General features: G+C 57.5%; 1 protein-coding gene across 12 annotated transcripts; it reads left to right on the top strand.

Moving 5' to 3' along the window:
* Window positions 1–217: 217 nt before the first annotated feature.
* UROS (uroporphyrinogen III synthase) lies at window positions 218–14,113 on the top strand. Of its 12 annotated transcripts, none has more exons than XM_037051182.1 (10): window positions 218–487; window positions 4,574–4,833; window positions 5,001–5,084; window positions 6,585–6,681; window positions 7,320–7,394; window positions 8,093–8,167; window positions 10,935–11,015; window positions 12,025–12,110; window positions 12,966–13,064; window positions 13,974–14,113. In XM_037051182.1, the coding sequence occupies exons 2-10, from the start codon at window positions 4,666–4,668 to the stop codon at window positions 14,106–14,108; spliced, it is 900 nt and encodes a 299-aa protein (XP_036907077.1). In that variant the 5' UTR covers window positions 218–487; window positions 4,574–4,665; the 3' UTR covers window positions 14,109–14,113. The 12 variants fall into 12 exon arrangements, with proteins under 12 accessions (XP_036907077.1, XP_036907073.1, XP_036907074.1 ...); XM_037051179.1 differs by lacking the exon at window positions 13,974–14,113 and adding an exon at window positions 12,265–12,338 and having other exon boundaries at window positions 228–491; window positions 12,966–13,051; XM_037051184.1 differs by having other exon boundaries at window positions 229–487; window positions 4,745–4,833.
* The last annotated feature ends 4,450 nt before the right edge of the window (window positions 14,114–18,563 follow it).

Below are 18,563 nucleotides of genomic sequence, written 5' to 3'. Positions count from 1 at the left end.
CCGAGGGGGTGAAACACCACATAGAACTTCGGCGCCGAGTCGGCGACAACCGCACTGTCCCCGCGGGATTCTACGGCCGTGATTTCTGAGAGTCAAGCCAGTTTGGGGGTCCTGTCTTGGCATTTTCTCCCTCCCTCCATCTTTCCTCATGCCCTCAAAGGTTCTCCCTCCCCTTCGCGCAGTGGTTCGACCCATCGCTGCCTTGGCCCGACCCTTGGGCCCGCGGGTCCGTGCGCGTGCGCGAGCTCCAGCTGCGAACGACTCAGGGCTCGGGTGGTGTTGCCTGAGGCTTTGCTGGGGCTGTCGCCATGGCAGCTCAAGCCACTTGGTGAGGGGTCCTCCCACCGGGTTCACAGTCGGGGCATCCTTACATCCTCCAGTTTGGGATCGCAAGTTACCACCCCTCGCTGAGCGACTTCCGAGTGCTGGGCGCGGGGCTGGGCACGCCCCAGTTCCTAGACCTTTCGGGCCTCACCAGCCCGGCGAGGTAGGTAGGTGCCGCCGGTCACAGTACGTAGGACCCGGAGGCCTCCGCACTGGCGAGTGAGAGACGAGTAGCGAGCGGAACTCGAGGTCGCTGCTGACCTGGGTGTGGGCCGTGGTCCCGGAGCAGTGGTTGGCCCCAGTGGAAGGTCACCGAATTGGTGCCGCCCCCACGCCAGGCTCAGGCCCGACCCTGCGAGTGTGTCCCCAGCACGATGGTGGCACGGCCTTGTCAGTAATTAAACATCCTAACGCCTGCCCCTCGCCCACCCTCCTGAAAGATTCTTTAAAATCAGGAATCGACCTGAAATACTCAAGGGCCAGTGGAGACGTCTGAATTGCAGGCCAGACAGAGCCCGTTTTGAGAGAACAGAGTGCAGGGGACAAACTAGGATGTAGCTGACGGCTGCCGGCCCAGCGCTGGGGATTCGTGCAGTTCAAGAGAACCTGGAATTCTGAAATTTTACAAGAAATACCTTGATTTTTAAATCCTGTGTCAAGTAAAATCCATCAGCCAGCCAGGTTCATCCTGCAGGCTACCAGTTTGCAGCCCACTGTAAAGACTGTTAATTAGAAAGAACGTTGTTAATTAGAAATGACCTCAGCTTCCTTTTTTTCTTTGGTAAAATGAGAAGAGTGGGTTGGATTCATGTAATGAGCTGCCCCTGGTAGTGAGGTGACCGCTGCTGGAGGACTTGAAGCAGGACAGTGGTAACAGCCTCCGCTCAGTAGTCGGAATCCAGGGAACTTAAGTGTCCCCAGAGTCCCCACCATTGTGTTGCGTCTGTTCTGTCTTCCCTGAGTCCATCTACCAACCCCAATGGGGATGTCTGAGTACTTAGAAAGCAGCCCCCCCCCCCCGCCCCACCGCCTGATGGAGAAGCTGAATGTGGCCGCCCCTTTGGGTCCCGCAACTGCAAAAACATCTTCCGATGAAGTAGGAGAGAGGAAGCTGTGAGGAAGACCTGTTAAAAGGCTAACTTAGAAAAAAGTTGCAGGAGGCAGGGTGCCAGTGTATCAATAGTCACACTGAGGCATCATGGGTAATTTTCCCCTTCCTGTGTTTTATTTGTGGCAAAATACATGACGTCAAGTTTACCATTTTAATGGCTTTTAAGTGTACAGTTCAGTGGCACCAAGGACATCACACTGCTGAGCCACCCTCGCCCCACCCATCTCCGAAGTCTTTCATCTCGCCAGACTGAAACTCAGTGTTCCTTAAACCCTGCACCCCCAGCCCCTGGCAGCCACACTCCACTTCCCACCTCTGAGTCTGCGTACACTAGGCGCATGGTGTTAAGGGGCCTAGAACATTTGTCCTTCTGCGACGGACTTGTTGCACATAGTGTGATGTTTTTCAAGGTCACCTGTGTGGCAGCGTGCGTCAGAACTTCCTTTTTAAGGCTGGATAATAAATACCCCATGGTGCAGATAGGCCACGTGGGATTCATCCCTCAGCAGACCCCTGCGTCCCTTCCACCCCTTGGCTATTGTGAGCAGTGCTGCTGTGAACATGGGTGTGCAAGTGTCTTGTCAAGTCGCCACCTTTAATTTTTTTGAGCACACACCTAGAAATGGAATTGTTGGATCGGATGGCAATTCTATTTTTAGTTTTATGAGGAACTAGATTTTTTTTGGCAGTTCAGATTTTCCACAATGAGCACGTATTGCTTTGATCGGGGAAGGGGTGGGGCACCTTGTGCCCTCCAATTAGTCCCCAGCGCCGGGCTCACCATTCCATTGAGCAGCGGTGAATAAGTGCGCTGTCCGCAGTTGTGTCCTTTGAGGACACGCAGCACGGAGCTGGGGAACTTAACTCAGGGCCCAGATGGCTGCCGTCGTGGCTCCGTCCTCACCATTAGCTCAAGTTGCTAGTTTTACTTACTTGGGAAGTATTTTTTTACCCTACAACGCAGTCACTGTCCATAAGTACTTGCTGACAGGAGGACACCGAACGAACCGAAGCCCCGTGGGAGTCACAGGAGAGAGGCTGTGACGTCCCCCTGGTCCGATCTCTGGTGCACCAGGCTGTGGACAGGGGTTTTGCCGCCCGTGCTAGTACTTCCCCGTCTGTCACAGGGATCCCTGCTCCGGCCACCTCGGAACCTCTGCCTGCTAGAACCACCGCCTCCCTCGTATCACCCTCAGCAGTGGCCGTCCTGGCCCCAGGAGCCGGCAGCCTTTCTCAAGCGTACGCCCCGCTGCCGACACTACTGCCTACCCCTCTTGGTGGGTCCCTGTTTCTCATGGAAGCCAAGGGCCGCCTTGCACTCCCCACTCAAGCCAGACCTCCCCGCCCCTCCCAGAGACACCAGGGCCCCTTTCCGCTCACACATCTCTCCTTATGGCTATTGTCCCTCAGATCCCAACTCGTGTCCCCTCCTCCAAGTCTCAGCTGCTATTGACATTCAGATCTCAACCTCCTCAGAGTGGGCCTCTGGAGAGGTGACCAGCATCAGCGTCCCCGTCCCCTGTACCCCATCACCTCATAGCACTTAGTGGCACCTGACCTTGTCCCCCGCTCCCGATAAGCACTGCCCACCTCCTCTCCCCGAGGGGATCCCAGGTGTCACTGCGGAGAACAGAGAGAGAACTTTTGTCAGAGATTAGCTGCTGGTGTTTGCGAGCATCACTGACACACTCGGGAGTGTGGGATGGCTTGGGATCTGTACCTCTGGGCCCAGAACACTGGCAGGGCTGCGGACAGGCCGAGTAGAGGTCCATGGCCGCAGGAACACCTGCTTCCAACAGCTCTAAGCGTCCACTTTTTAATCCCACAGTGGTTGCTTGCTTTGTGTGTCCTGGAAAGACTTATGCTTTAGCAGAAGATGCCACTCAGTGACACACCAGGTTCTGTGTCAGTCAGGGTGTCAGGCAGGCAGAGCCAGTAGGGGTTTCCATGACCCCATGCCCACGGCAAGGAATTGACGTGTGCATGAGTTCGTCTGAAGTCCACGGTGTGAGGCGGGGAGAAGGGCGGGACTCCGAGGCTGCATCGGCAGGAGGGTTCCCTCCCCAGGGAAGCCTTTCTACTGCCCGGGTTGGCCCACCCAGGTCATCCAGGGTCATGCGTCTTACTAAAAGTCAGCTCGCAGTCTGGTGTGGCTCAGTGGATTGAGCGAGGGCCTGTGAACCAAAGGATCACGGTTCGATTCCCAGTCAGAGCACATGCCTGGGTTGCAGGGCAGTTCCCAGGAGGGGACGCGTGAGAGGCAACCATACATTGATGTTTCTCTCCCTCTCTCCTTCCCTTCCCCTCGAAAGATAAATAAAATCTTAAAAAAATAAACAAGTAATAAAAGTCAGCTCACAGTGGCCTCATCAGCCCTCCCACACACCTCCCAGCAACGCTCGCACTGGCATTGGAGAGTGAGTGGGGACGCTAGCCTGGCCGGGTTGACGCCAGAGTGGCCACTGGGGCAAGGCAGGTTTCTGTTTCCGGTGTGAGACACCTTTGGGGTAGCTTCCGGAAATGATAGCAGGAACACTGCCCACTTTCCTGAATCCCAGTCTCTAGCTAAGAGTGTGACAGCAGCAATAATTAGAACTTGATTTCATAATTACTTGTTCACCCAGGTTTGGTTGCTTAGATACAAAGCAGTTTGTTTTGAACCATATGCCATTTATATCTCCAGAATACCAGGCTGAGCATCCCTGTTAATCTGTGCACACATTTGTGAGTAGTGCCTTAGTATTTATTCTTAGTTGTGAAGTTATAGGAAGAAAAGATATGAAGTATATAAGGCTTTTGATACGTACTGACAATCTGTTTCCTAGACTGTTAGAAAGTACTTGAAAGACTATCTCATGACACTTGCCAACGTTTATAAATGTCACTTATGAAGTAGGAGAGTCTATAGAATCATTGCCGAAGGGGCTTCCAAGCAACTTAGTATGTGCGTCTCCGAATGGGAGCAATGATCCATTCCCTTCCGTGCCCATTTCTCTGTTCGTGACTGATATAACCCAGAATTTGCATCACTCCTGTGAGCCTTGAATGTTTGGCTGGGATGCTGGCTTTCCCTGATGGCTCTCATCTGCCTTTCTAAGTGGTATCGCGTGCCAGCATGCTGTCCCTCTGCCTTATCAGTGACAGTCACCCGAAGGAGCCAGCGCATTAGCGCTGAGTCAGCCTGTGCAGGGGCTAGGCCTCGTCGGCCAGCAGCTGATTGCCTTCCTCCGATGCTCCTGTCGTCCTGTCCTCCGTGGCCTGGGATGTCGCTGAGATCTAACAAAGGTCTGCTTCCGTGCTTTGCCGTAGCGCCCAGTGAGGACTGCCAGGCAATGATGAAGGTCCTGTTACTGAAAGATGCCAAGGAGGATGACAGTGGCCAGGACCCGTACATCAGGGTGAGTGCCGACACTCCTGGTCCGGAAAAGCTCAGTGCTGTCTTACCAGTGAAGTTGGGGGCGGGGGCTGCTAAGACCAAGGAGTTGGCCCAGAATAAGCTGTTACTGTGACTCCTTGTTTCCCAAAGCTCCCTGGCCAACCCAGATCCACATTCTTTCATTCGCAGGAATTAGGATTTCGTGGACTGGAAGCCACTTTGATCCCTGTTCTATCGTTCGAGTTTCTGGCTCTTCCCAGTCTCTCAGAGAAGGTAAGGCCTGCCGGGGTCCGGGCGCCGTAGTTTCAGAGGGAGACACCCGTGGTGTGTGTAGGGTCCTGGCCAGACCGAGCTGGGAAGATGTCCTTTCGCTTCTTACTCCCCGGCTTCTAAAGGGCAGCACAGCCCTGCCAGCTCCAGGACAGGCGCTGTTGGGCTCTGTGCCCAGCCTCCACCAGCTCCCCAACCCTGACTTGGAGGAGGCCCAGGAGAGCAGGGCGTGGGGAGGGCACTGCTCACGGGATCAGACCCAGTCCGTCTGCCCCCCTCCCCACACCTTGACCTCTGGGAAGCAGCCTAGTAGGTGTTAGTTTTCCTGTTTTGGAGATTGAGGCCCCAGATTTGGCAACTTGGCCGAGGCCTCCAGCAAATAAGAGGCAGCGCCGAGATTCAAGACCAAGACACGCCCCCACAGCCTCAGCTTGGCTGCCCAGTGCGGAGTGACCCACACTGCCCGCCGGGACAGTCCCAGTAAAGCCTGCGGTGTTTCAGGTTAAAGGCTCACTGCCCCACTCACCAGGCGCCACGGCCGTTCGCTCCCCTCCCAGAGACACCAGGCCTCCCCGCCCCTGCCAGAGACACCAGCGCAGCCCTGCCCGCCACTCTGTGGCAAGCCTTCCAGTTCTCTCCCTTCAGTGCGAGCTGAGTACCCAGTTATTCCCGCAGCCTAGCACACTGGGCTGGCCTCTGTCACATCCCTGTGCCCGAGGTCTGCCTGTGGAGGGACAACGCAAGGGGTCCAGCATGGCTTGCTTTTCCATAAGCAGCTTAGAAAGGGAACAAAGGACCTCATCGTTTGAGATCATTTCTAGGACCTCATGGTCAGAAAACCCCAGATCCCTGCAGGAGCCTCTGTGTCACCAGCCCATCTGCCCCAGGAAGGACGAGCGGCTTTCTGAGCTCCGTGCATCGAGCTCCGGTGATGCCGTGAGCGCAAAATGCATCCGCCACCCCCTCCCCGCAGGGCCAGCCACCAGGCCTCCCCACGCCTCTGCAGTTAACCCACAGGGGAGAACAGGTCCCCATCTCATGGGGCCTGTCACAGAGCAGTGGAAGGATGGGACACAACAGCCCAGTGCTGGGCGCGGATGCCTGGTCAGTAGGGTAATTGCCGTTGTCTTTGAAGGTCAGGGCTTCAGCATGGACGTCGCCCTGGCGAGCATTCCATTTTATCACAGGTGCAGCTCAAGTCTGCCCTCCCGTCCGAGCCCAGGCACAGTCACCTAGCCCCTCTCTGCGCCCCTTCCACCACCACCACCCCTGAGCACCCGAGGGCACTGAGCTGCTTGAGGGAAGTGCTTCGGACAGTGAACCCCTGAACCCCGAAAGCTAGGAGAGGCGGGGGCACAAACTCGGCTCCTGGCACGTACTGAGTGGATGGGTGGGTGGAGGCACGGGAGAACCAGTTCGCCTGGCATCCTGTGAGCTCCGGGTGTCCCGGGGCCTGGAGAGTAGAGCCCTCCATAGAGCACCGGTGTCCTGTCTGCTGTGCAGCTGTCCCGGCCCGAACGCTACGGGGGACTCATCTTCACCAGCCCCAGAGCCGTGGATGCTGTGGAGCTGTGCCTGCAGAGAGATGGCAAAGCCGAAGGTGAGGCCCCCCCCCGCCCCCCCCCTCGTCTTCACTCATTTCTGTGAGATTCCAGACATGCTGCCCTTCGGGTTGGAAAATTGCAGTAATTTTTAGCTCAAAAAGTATTTAGGTACCAAGTTACCTCATGTTTGTAACCTCTAAAGGGAGCAGGAACGTTTTATGAGCAGTGTCTTGAGGTCCCACACAGAGGGACACGCCGGCCTTGAGCCCTCTGGTGACACTGAGCGCTCAGCAGCAGCCCAGCCGAGTGCTCTCCACCCCCACCCCCCACCCCCGCCCCGCGGTCAGGCCTCCCTCAGGACCCCTCAGCGCTGGTCTCTGTCCTCAGAGGGTTTTTTAATATCAGCCACACACACTAATTCTTCCAGTTTATTTTCTAGTCACGTTAAAAATGCTTCAAGTGCCAACTCTGGAAATGACTTACTGTTTCAAGCAAGGCATCCTGAAACATTTACCAAAGTGATTTTTTAAAATTTGCCTGCAAAATATGAGCAGTTTGAAAATGGAATTTGTTTAGATCTGCTTATTACTGGTTTGCTTTGCCCACGAGGTTCAGGAGAAACGAGTTGTCTTGGGCAGCAGTCTGCATGAACCCTGCGGTCTTTGCAGCCCACATACAGTTTCATGTGTTACAGTTTGGACGGAGTCTCTGAAGGGGAAATGGAATGCCAAGTCGGTGTACGTGGTTGGAAACGCCACCGCTTCTCTGGGTAAGCAGCCGAGGTGAAAATAAACCCAAACGATGACTGGGGTGCTGTGATTCCCGATGAGAAATGTGTGTTTGGCCGTGCCCCTGCTTCTGGCACGCGGCTGGGAAAACCCTTTTGTTATTCATAACAAACCCCTTTCACCTCCATCTGAGTTTATTTTAATGAGCTGACTTTTTACCAGGCCCTAAAGTTGGGGCTGGTTGCCAGGGGAACCAGCCCTGTAGTTAGGAATTTTCAGAATCCTGCCCCTCACCACCACCTGGGGGTGGGGCCGGTGGTTGGATTACTGCCCCCTGGGAGCTTGGGAAGGCGCACACAGCCTTAAGTGCCGGGTTCACTTGCTGGTGCGCCGAGACCTTCCAAGTCCGACGGGGGCTGGCAGCGCAGCTTGAGCAGGGCGGGCCCTGTTCCCAGACAAAGTTTGCACCCAGCTGCAGGGGCCTGGAATTTGCCGAGGTCTGTGAGTTCAAGGCTGAGGGCGTGGCCAGCAAAGTGGCAGCTCCGTGTGAGCCGGTCTCGTGTGGGCGGTGCCTTTCACGGAGATGCTCCACATTCTGCACCCACCGGGACCCAGTCACTTCAGATCTCTCTGCAATTTATGAGGCACGTGCCTTCGTGTTTGCTCGTGGAAAGGACAGCACGGGGACAGAGGGGCTCTAACAGCTGTGCAAAGAAACGTATTTTGTGTTGTTTTCCAGTGAACAGAATGGGCCTGGACACGGAAGGAGAAGACTGCGGCAACGCAGAAAAGCTGGCGGAGTACATCTGTTCCAGTAAGTAGAGAAAGGTCCCCCCAAGTGGGGCCCGCTTGCATTCCTGCTGGTCTCACACCTGCCACTGGGGACAGGAGTCCGTCATGGGTGCCTCCTCTGCAGTCACCGTGGCTGAGGTGCCGAATGTGAGCCACCAGGGACCATGTCTGCCTGCTGGCGATGCAGCCCCCGCCCGCCACCCCTGCACCGAACGGTGGGGACAGCTCCAGTGGAAAGCAAAACATGTGGGTCTTCTCTGGGGTCGGGGGGCCCCTGTGACTGGGCTCTTCCTCTGGCAGCTCGAGGGGACTGGCCTGGACCAGAGGGTGGGCCATGACCCGCCTCTAGGCTCTTTCTTTCTGTCGTCCTTTCAAGGGGCCATGGTCACCATTAAACACATCCAAGCCCCTTTTTAAAATGGAAATCAGTGTAAACGGTAACTCTTGCCATCCGGTGGGATTGAGAAGCTTAGTTATTGGTCCTGTGGTGGGGCAACTGGGAGGCCCATGCCGGAACAGGTGGCCCAGCCTATTCCAGGCAGGGGACATGGAGGTGTGCACAGCGGCCGCCTCGGTTTTGGGAGGAGATGAACTGCGTCACGCCTCACCGTCAGGCCCAGAGCTGTGAGCAGTGTTCCCTTTGCAGGTGCCAGGCAGAGAGTCCTCTGTCACTTCCAGGGTGTCACCCTCATGTTTCAATTACCAGAGCTGCTGCTTGGAAGGTAGATAGGGACACATTCTGCCCCTACCTCGGAGGCCGCTGGCCAGCATTCTTTGCAGAGGCTTAGTTACTTGCTCTGATGTGTGGCCAGCGTGTCTGTGGGCCCCCATAAAGCTTCAGCTTGCAGTTAAAACACCCAACTAAGAGCCCGTCTTGACTTCCAGCAAGGACATTCACCTCGGTTTTGCCAGGGTGTTTAGGGTTTTCTCCCCCAGTAAACTCTGAAGCTTAATTTTAAAAGCTAAGAATCTACTTCCAATGCTTGGAGTACACAGGCCAGTTCACAGTTATTGCTGCTTCATTTCACCTGACACCTGTTACTACATGACAGGCTCCGCTGGAAGCGCTTAAAGCTGTTAACTAATTTAATCTGATAGCTTATTGTTCTGATAGACAATGCTCCTTCTCTCCCAGGATGTCTCCTCTGGTGGGAAAGAAAATACAGGTTACAGAGTAAAAGGTAGAAGACAGTTCTAACACAGAGAGAGACGAGAGCAGACAGATGGAGCTGCAGTCCGTTCGAAACATCCTGGACTTGGAGCTGATGCACGAAATAGCAACCCGCTAGGCCCCTCTTCCTGTCCTCCCTGTCAGCCTCATGGTCCTAATTGCCGACAGTTACGCGTGCACTGCCTGCCCGACCTGGGTGCTCACCGCGGCGCCCGAGAGAGACAGGCGGAGGGAGAGATCACTGCAGCCCTGGAGTGGTTAGGGTTTTACAGACACGCACACCTCCTCCAGAGACGTGGCATTTACAGAGTCAGTCTCGGTGCCGTGATTACGTGCAGTGACCCTCTGCTGAGCTCCCCGCCCAGCTGCACAGCATGCAGGGTTCTCAGTGCCTTTTGTCTTCAGCCTCGACAGACCTGGTCCAGGCCTCCTTCCTGCTAAAGGAGTGGAGAGGGGCCTCTGAGCCCCACCACCCACCATCTCTGTGTCGGGTTAGACCCCTGCCAGGCCCCATCTCCCCGTTTCCCTGGGGAGGCCCCATTTCACCTCTGTAGTCAGCCAGCTTTGTATGGACACATTAGGCCCTGGCCTGTTTGGCCTAAAAATGTGCAGGTAAGCTTATTACCACCCAAAAAGGAGTGGGTTCGAGCAGGCCTCGTTTCACTGTGCCTCGCTCCATTGTGCCTTAGGGATCTGGTTACAAATTGAAGGCAGGACCCTCCACCAGCAAAAGATCACGACTCACCAAACGGCTGTGGTCTAGGACCCGACCTGCAGTATGGCCAGGGTCTGCCTGTATCCGCCTGGACTTCCTGAGGGAGTTAGCACCCGGGACAGCTTTGCCATGGATTTCGCCTTGGCGGGGAAGAACTTTCAAGCGGGACAGTTTCAGGTTTTCTTCCCAGTGCAGGTTGGGCCATGCTCTCCTCTGATGCCTGCTGAGCTGTAGGCCCACATAGCGGGCTCTCTGCTGGGCACTGGTCCTGGAGGCAAGGCTAAGCCCCCTGTCTCCCCACTAGTGGCCAGCATTCAAGAAGAAGTGAAGCAGTACTCTGCTGGACCTGCAGAAGAGATGCTGCGAGGGGTGGATTCTGGAATTTTCTGAAGGCCACCCCCTGATCCCGCACCTCTGGTTAGGCTTGCTAGAAAGCCCCTTGGGTATTTTGCTGGTGGCCGCTGTCCTGGCGGTGGACATTCAGCTTGTCTTTGTTGGGGGTGGCTGCAGAGCCACGCCTGGCTGCCGCTTCCCCGCCACCCACGGGCCCTGTAGAGGTGGACCACATTCGGACCACATCTGCTCCGGTGCCAGCACCAGGCCTGACTATCCTACCTGCACCTAAGGTGTGAGGCCTGCATTCTGAACAGTGACTGCTGCCCAGAGGCCACGTCAGGGGAGGGGAATTACGGGAGCACAGCCCACAGCAGACCCTGGCTCGTGTGGCTGTCAGCTTTCCAGGCACCAGCTTTCCGCACTGCCTCTGTGACCGTCACGTGACACGGTCAGCGAGGAGGCAGCTGCCCCTTCCCCCTGCCGTCACTAGAACTGAGGCCTAAGGGGCAGAGCAGGCAGCTCCCGTGTTTCTGCAAAGCCGTGCGAAGTCTGGTCATTTGTTCACAGGGGAGTCCTCAGCGCTGCCTCTGCTGTTTCCCTGTGGAGCCCTCAAAGGAGAAATCCTGCCGAAAATGCTCAAGGACAAAGGTGACTAGCATGCGCTGCCCCCTCACTCCCCCGAGGTCGGCCAGGGGGTGCCTCTGTGGTCAGGGGGGCAGTCAGCCCTGCAGAGAACACAGGGCCAGCAGGCCCCAGCTGGCCCAGCATGGAGGCATCGCTTCCTGGCTCCTGCCGGTAGACCTGCTCTTACCAGGCGGCCCAGTGGCAGCTAGGCGCATGCAGAGTGTCAATGAACTGTCACAGCCGAGGCGCAGGGGTGGTATGGAGGTCACCCAGGGCAGGGTCCACGAGTAAATGAAACCTGAGGATGGAGCTAATCTCTGGTGACTGCAGCGTCCTTCGGCTCATCCCCCGGGCTCCCGCCTTCCAGAAGGCCGCTGTGCCCCTGCCCTGGGAGCCTTCCAGCTGTGCCGACTCCCCAGTTGCAGTGTCACCTGCACTCCTGTCACATGGTGGGTCTGGGAGCTCAGGGAGGGTCATCAGGCATCTGGACTGTGCACTTCAGCGTGAGAGGAAAACAGACCCAAACTCCCTCCGCTTTCCCTTAGCTGTGGGAGCCCTGGAAGTTCCGTGCTCTCTCTGCCTGGCCCCTCCCCGTCTGTGAAGGGGGTGGAGCCACGGCTCTCCAGAAGCACCGCCCCGGGACTGCAGTTGATCCGCCCAGCCCAGCTGGTGCACCTCCAACCGTCTGCACACAGCACTACCCAGGCGCATCGCAGGCCCCGCGCCACTCACCTTCCGTCCTGAAACGGAGAGAGCGAGCGCGTCTTGGCCACCCACCTTAGCCTCTGCCTCTAAACGCAGTGGGAACAAAAGGCACCCGGGGGCATGAAGGGAGCCCTTGTTTCAGGGCCCTGCCCTTCCACCCTGTCTCAGCCACCGACCCCCACCACTCCTGCTTAGCAGGCTGCAGAGGGCCAGATGAGTGTGCTTGTTCCGCACAGTGTGGGGTCAGGGGTCCCTGCTAACACCCTGTGGCGCAGAGGCCGAGTGTCCCCAGGGCAGTGACCCCTTTTCCTGGCTTTGACGTGGGCAGGCATCCCCCTGGAGAGCCTCACTGTCTACCAGAAGACCCCGCACCCGGAAATCCGAGTGAACCTGACCAGCTACTACTCCGAGCAGGTGGGTGCAGTCAGGCAGAGTTAGGGCAGGGCGGGCACGCGTGGTGAAGGCAAGGGTGAGGCCTGGCCTCCTGCGTGGTCCCGCCCACCCAGTGGTGTGGCTGAGGACCTGACCTCTTGGGAGCTTCCTCTCTGTGTCTGCGAACCAGGAACAGACCTGGCTGGCAAGGTTCGTAAGGATTAAAGGAGACAGTATACACCAAGTGCTTCGTACAGCACCCTGGACCTAGTGAGTCTGAAACAAAGAGCGGCCCAAGGTGTGTTTCCTCGGCCTGGCACTGGGGGAGCCGTCCCGGGAGAGGCTGGGAAGGCCTCCTGCACCCCCCAACGAGTCTCGGGGGGAATCGGTGGGCCCCGGGACCTTTAGAGGCTTTAGGCCAGAGTGTGGAGGGTGCTCATTTGAGTTAGTGGACGTTTTCCACATTGGGATTCAGTGAGCCACGTCCCTGCCCCTCAACACCGCCTCCTCTGGGGTATGATGTCAGCACAAAGCAGAGCAGCAGGTCGTGTGCATCCTCTGTCTGTCTGCTTTAGGGAGTGCTGGGGGTCGCCACATGTGCCAGAGGCATTGGCCCCTTGGCTGGGCACATGGGGCCCATGTCCTGGCCCAGGCAGGCCCGACCCGGGGCCCCAGAATGACCAAGGAGCCGTGCCCAGCGTGTTGATCACACCCCGTGCTCAAAACAGACCCCCTTTTGCATTTGGTTTTCGTGGATGAGGGGGGCCGGCAGTGACCAGGAACCTGCCTGCTGGGAACCTGCCTGGCTGCCTGGGAGTCTCGGGTTCATGGGGACGGGCTGGGGACCTTTCTCCCTCTGGGCCCCTCACAGGGGCTGAGCTTGCTCTCCCCCCGCAGGGCGTGCCGGCCAGCATCACATTTTTCAGTCCCTCTGGCCTCACTTACAGTCTGAAGCATATCCAAGACTTATCTGGTAACTACATCGATCAAATTAAGGTGAGGTACTCAGTGCTTTGGGTCTTTTTCAGATTAAAAGTTTTTTGCTAAGTATCCTAGAGTTTCCAATCAAGTCCAAGCCCCGCTGACCGGGCGGCCGCCCCGCAGCAGGACAGCCCTGTGGCCCGGCTGGCACTCGCAGACGCCCTTGGCTGCCCTGAGCCGCTTCCTCACTCGGCTCAGGTGGTTCTCCACCTAAACATCTAGAAACGATCTGTTGTTGAAAGCATCGCGTCCTCCATGTCTTTTGACTCAGAGGACTTGCGTTCGCACTCCTCGGGGACTGTGTCTGTTGGGGTCTCCATGGCATCACAGCCCTCGCAGTGCCTGCAGTGGCAGTGGCTTTGAACTGGGGGACTGCAGCGTGTCACCTGGATAACCATCAGCACTGCTTGGCCCTCCCCTCGTCAGAACGTGGGCCTCTCGGCACACTGGGGTGTCAGGACAGGTCCCCAGGGTCACAGGTGGAATGTTGGGCTCAGGGAGATGGCCCTGACCTCGCCCCAGGGCGCTGGCCTTGACTGCTCTGCTTCCCTGGGGGTGCAGCCACCATCCCTGCTACACTGTGTTCTGTGTGGCACCTGCCTGCCACCCCCAGGGCCCCAGACACGAGACAGAACTATCTGCAGCTAAGGCTTCCGGGATGCAGCCAAGGCGGCGGGTGACTCTGAGCCCCCTGAGCTGCAGGCAGGGCACCGTCTCGCTTGGGCTGGCGGTGATGGCAGCGTGGAGGCAAAGGCATCCTGCCACCCTAAAGCCGGGCTTCACTCAGTGTCACGTAGCGGCTCTCATGGGCAGAGCGGTGACGGGAGGGGGGGGGTGTCCGACAGCCCCTGCACACCTGGCCCTGCAGCCGCCACCACCCCTACGCCTGCAGGTGCACTGAGGCTCCTCCTCCCCTCTCCGCAGTTCGCAGCCATCGGCCCCACCACCGCCCGCGCCCTGGCCGCCCAGGGCCTGCCTGTGAGCTGCACAGCCCAGAGCCCCACGCCACAAGCCCTGGCCGAGGGCCTCCAGAGGACGCTCCAGCCTCCCCGCTGCTGAACCGGCCGCCCTCAGACCGAGGACAGCGGGCTGCCCCCTGTGGACTGAGAGAGGCACCGCCCTCCAGCATCTGCCGCACACCTGCGTGAAGCCACCTGCACACCAGTGATCGGGACGGGACGGGGCTGGCACGTACGTGTCGCTTCCTTCTGTGTAGGCCACTCTCCCCTGGTGCACACAGCTCCCAGGCCCCGCGACAGGGCGTCCTCTGGTGGCAGTGAGCCACACTGCGGCCGTGCAGACTGGGGCTGTCACTGGCCATGTGCTGCTTCCAGGGCAGAGCTGTGTCTGGGGAAGAAACCGACGTGCCCACATTCTGAGCACCAGCGGACCTGGGGTGAACTCTGCTGGGAGCGGTTTTATTGGTCCTGTGAAACAGGCCTGAAGTTCCGCTTTGTGTGCTGTGGTCAGCCCTGTCAGATACAGAGGCTTTCTTCAGAAATGTAACTGCAGCCCAGTCAGTCAGGGCAGGAGAGGCCCCATCCTCCTTCCTGTTTCCTGGAATGCAGACATAAGAGCTGGAGCTCCAGCAACCCTTTTGGGCCCTGACACGACCTTGGGGAAGGAAGCTTAGCAGAACAGGGTGACCCTGGGATGCTACTGAACTTCCTGAATGTAAGAGAAACGTGAACTACTTTTGTGTAAGCCACTGTTTTGAGATTCCTGTTACAATCAAATCAAATCCTAAATAATAAAATTGAGTTGAATTGGCAAAGGAAACATCAACAAGGAAAATCTTTGGATACTAGAAGTTCCTCATATACTTATTACTGGATCTTTTTTAAAAATCGACACAGTTTTGAACTGTGTGTATCCATATTATTTATAGATTGACAATCTGTAATTAGGAAGTGTTTCAAATGTAACTGTAACAAAAAGGCCTTAATATCCTTAATGGCACTAGAAGTCTTAATTTCAAAAACTACTGAAAAACTACAGAAGCTGCAGAAATAGTTGCCCTGGCAACTGTTCTTTTAGTCTTGTTGGCAGGCACAACACTGCTTGGGAGGCACGCAAAGCCCTTACGGAAGAAGTCGGCCTTCTAGCCTGTCTCCGCATCAGTGGTTGGTGACGGGCCTTTCCCTGGGCGTCTCTCCAAACCGCCCCACCAAGTGGGTCCGCGGCAAAGAAAACTGGGCGGTGGAGTCCAGTGCCACTCACAGGACCGCATGGGGCGGGGCCGGTGCAGACCCGCTGACCCAGAGTTGCGGGAGGGTTCTAGAACTGTGTCTGGGCAGGGGAGTCAGACGCACCCTCCACTTAGTGGGGCTCCTAGGAGCACAGGCCTTCGGCCAGAGCACCCCTGAACTGGGAGGTCTGGAAGCCAGCCAGACTCAGGCAGGAAGAGAGGCTGGCTGCCTGGCACAGAGATGGAACCGGCTGGTCACAGGCGAGCCCGGGGCCACGTGCTCAGGCCACTCTGGTCACCAGAGATGTACTCCTTGCAGGTGGGAGTGTTTGGGCAGAGGATGGAGAACAGAACAGCCCTCTCTGTCCTAACGTCAGTCACAGGGTGGGCACCCAGTCAACGCCCCAAACTCGGTGAAAAGCCCATGTGAGTCACACAGAATTCCCCACACAGAGAGAACAAGCCCTTGGAACCTGGGTCACTCTTCTCCCCTGGCTCTGTGTGGCCCTGGCCCTGCCCCTGCCCCCCCATCCCCCTGCCGAGCTGCCACAGATGAGGACCCCTGAAGGGTGGATCGGGGTGGGAACGAGAAGGAAGGTAAGAGTCCAGAAGCTTCTGGAAGCTCAGGCAGGGAAGGAGCATGGCCCCAGGAGGGGGTCCCAGTTGCCCAGGACTTACTCCTGCCCTCTGAGCTCCCTCGAGAGGCCTGAGCGCTGCCCTTCCTGGATGTTTCCACCTTCCACCTCGGGAGGGTGCTCCTGCTGCCCGGGGCAGGTCGGGAGCACAGTGCCGGTGACCAGTGAGCAGCGGGCCTCCTGTTCTTACCGATAAGGAAACTAACACGCCTCAGGCTTTGCTGCTGTGTCCCCAGGTTCAAGGTTTACCTAGTGAAAAGTGTTACCGGACTGAAGAAGGTCATTTCGGTCACCCTCCCTGCCCACCACCGCCCCCAGCCCCCGGGTGAGTCTGGGCTCGGATCTGCACTAGGGCCTGGGGGTCAGGGACAGCGTGGCTTCTGCCTTTGGGGGCCCCGAACACCTGCAAAGAACGGAGTCAGGAGGCAACTGAGCTGGGCATGGATGCCTGTACTTCGGGGCGCGGGGGAGCCCCCCTCTCTGGGGGACAGCCTCTGCAGCGTCACTCCCTGCAGCCAGCCAGGTCCAGAGGCACCGGCAGCGGCCAGTGCGGGAGGGCAGCACTTCAGCACGGCCTCCTCCCGCTCCAGGTCACTGGCCTCAGCAGTCAGCGCTGCTGGTCGTCACGGTTTCCTTCCGAGGTTTTATAAAGAGCAAAGATTAGATTTCTTTTTTAAAGCCCACTTACGTCTACTCTCAGCTGGGCAAATCAGGCCATGTGACCGCAGCCCGAGAGTGTGCCTCAGCTCCTCCCCCGAATTCTTACCCAGTCCTTCCCAACACTTGTATGGGTGTTAAGTAAGGGTAAAGTGACTCCAGGGACGAATGCCACAGGCCTGGCCCCCGGGGTGGCCAGTCTGACCCGGTCAGTGCCTGGTGCCAGTTTGGTGGGAGGGGCCGCAGGCCATGAGCCCGGATTTGGGACTCCCCAGTACCCTCCAATTCACCACATTCATTTCACCTTAGGGAAGGCTGCATCTCTGCTCCACGTAAAGTGAGAAACACTTTGAAAAAAGCTCCAAGGTATCACCCTGACCTACACCCCACTGTCAGGCACCCCCAGGATCTTCACACAGTCTTACAGGCCCACATCACTGTCCCCAAGCCCACGGGCAATGAATGAGAGAACACGGTGAGAGCCCCAGCCCAGGCAAGGGGAGACCAGCTCAGCCTGCCCTCTGGGTGGGCAGGAGGCAGAGACTCAGGGACGAGGCCTGGCTGAGTCTTCAGTCTACAGGGCCCGGGGCCCAGGGAGGGCCCACCCCTGAGGTGAGTCCAACAGCTGAGGGTGCACTCTGTGAGGTCAGGGGACATCAGGGAGCGGTGACACACAGAGCCACCTGCCTGCTGGGCTGAGAACTCTCCCCTATGAGCTCACAAACCCAAGCCAGGAGGGGAAGAAGCCAAGGTCCTGTACTCACCTGCCTTTGCCTTTTCAGACCTGCCCTCTGCTCCTGACCCCAGTCAGGGTGCGGCCCCAGGGCAAGGAGTGGCCCTGCCCCAGCAGAGAGCCCAGGTGTCCCACCGGAAGGGTCTCATTCATTCTCACCCACTCACTCACCTCAAGCTGGTCAGCTTGCAGTAAATGCAGAGAAAACAGCACAAGAGGAAACATGCGGCGATCAGTAAGCTGCCACAGATGAGCAGCATTGTGTCAATGTCCACCCTCTCAATCATGGCGCCAAGGTCAAGCACCCACCTGGGCAGAGGAAGGCAGGCAGGCAGTGACTGGGGTTCCCCTCCTCTCCCCCCATAGCCATACAGCAACCTCAGTGTGTTTTTTCCAGGGAGGGAGAACAACCCCCCAAACCACAGAGTCTCCCGCCTATGACCCACAGCGGCATCTCCAGGGAGGCCTCGGAGCCCAGCGGGTCCAGCGTGGGGGTGAGGGTTGATTTGTGGATGACAAGGGACTGAAATGGGAAGTCACGGAGAAGGCAGGGAGCAGGGCAGAGAGTGGAAAGAACCTCTCCCCCTGACCCAGGCAGTAACATGCAGCTGTAAGGGACCAGCAGGTGGTTCCCCCCCCAGACACCAAAACCGAGCTCATTTTCCAAGTCAGACTTGACTCCCAGCTGCCCTGTGGCTTAAATACCTTCTGTGGGGATAACTTAGGACCATATCTTTCCAAATGTTGTTACAGAGTGCGGTGTGGAGACCATGCAGACCTATTTGGTATGTTGTTACACGGTGTGTTGTGGAGACCATGCAGACCTATTTGGTAGACAATGTGTGTGACAGGAAAAATGCTTTCAGCTCTTCCACTGACAACTGGGTGATGCCACCTTAGCACCTAAGGAGATTCTGGAGGCTTCCAGCCAAACCCTCCCCTAAGCTCAGAGACAGGAGTGTCCTGCACAGACCAGGAGCTGGTTTTCCCAAGGGCCCTTGTCCCTCATCCTGTAGGTCACACAGCTCCCTCTGCCATCTCCCTCTGAAACCCAACTGCTCTCCAAATGCAATTTACCTGGAGCACACACTGCTCAACCAAATGCTCTGAGCCTGGAGAAGCCGGGTCACACAGAGGCTGGGCAACGAAGGGGAGAAGGGCCCTTCCAGACACAAACGGGCGGTGGGCACACTTCCCTGGGTCCGGTCGTCCGCACCTGCGTGAGGCCAACAGCCCAAGACAGTAAAAAAAAAAAAAGAGAAAGATGTTAACTAGAAAAAGGGCCCCTTGGCAATCAACAC

This window comes from Sturnira hondurensis, unplaced genomic scaffold (genome assembly GCF_014824575.4).
Source record: "Sturnira hondurensis isolate 20B ecotype Veracruz unplaced genomic scaffold, ASM1482457v3 Scaffold0007208, whole genome shotgun sequence".
In the NCBI taxonomy this organism is placed as follows: Eukaryota; Metazoa; Chordata; class Mammalia; order Chiroptera; family Phyllostomidae; genus Sturnira; species Sturnira hondurensis.
The sequence above is the reverse complement of the archived record's forward strand: the minus strand, read 5'-3'. Positions and strand labels throughout refer to the sequence as shown.

Bases quoted from the DNA above. Each gene is read 5' to 3' on its own strand.
- UROS (XM_037051182.1), top strand. From the start codon at position 4,666: ATGCTCCTGTCGTCCTGTCCTCCGTGGCCTGGGATGTCGCTGAGATCT. The intron at 6,682-7,319 runs GTGAGGCCCCCC...CATGTGTTACAG, and splicing joins GAGAGATGGCAAAGCCGAAG to TTTGGACGGAGTCTCTGAAG. The intron at 11,016-12,024 runs GTGACTAGCATG...TGACGTGGGCAG, and splicing joins GAAAATGCTCAAGGACAAAG to GCATCCCCCTGGAGAGCCTC.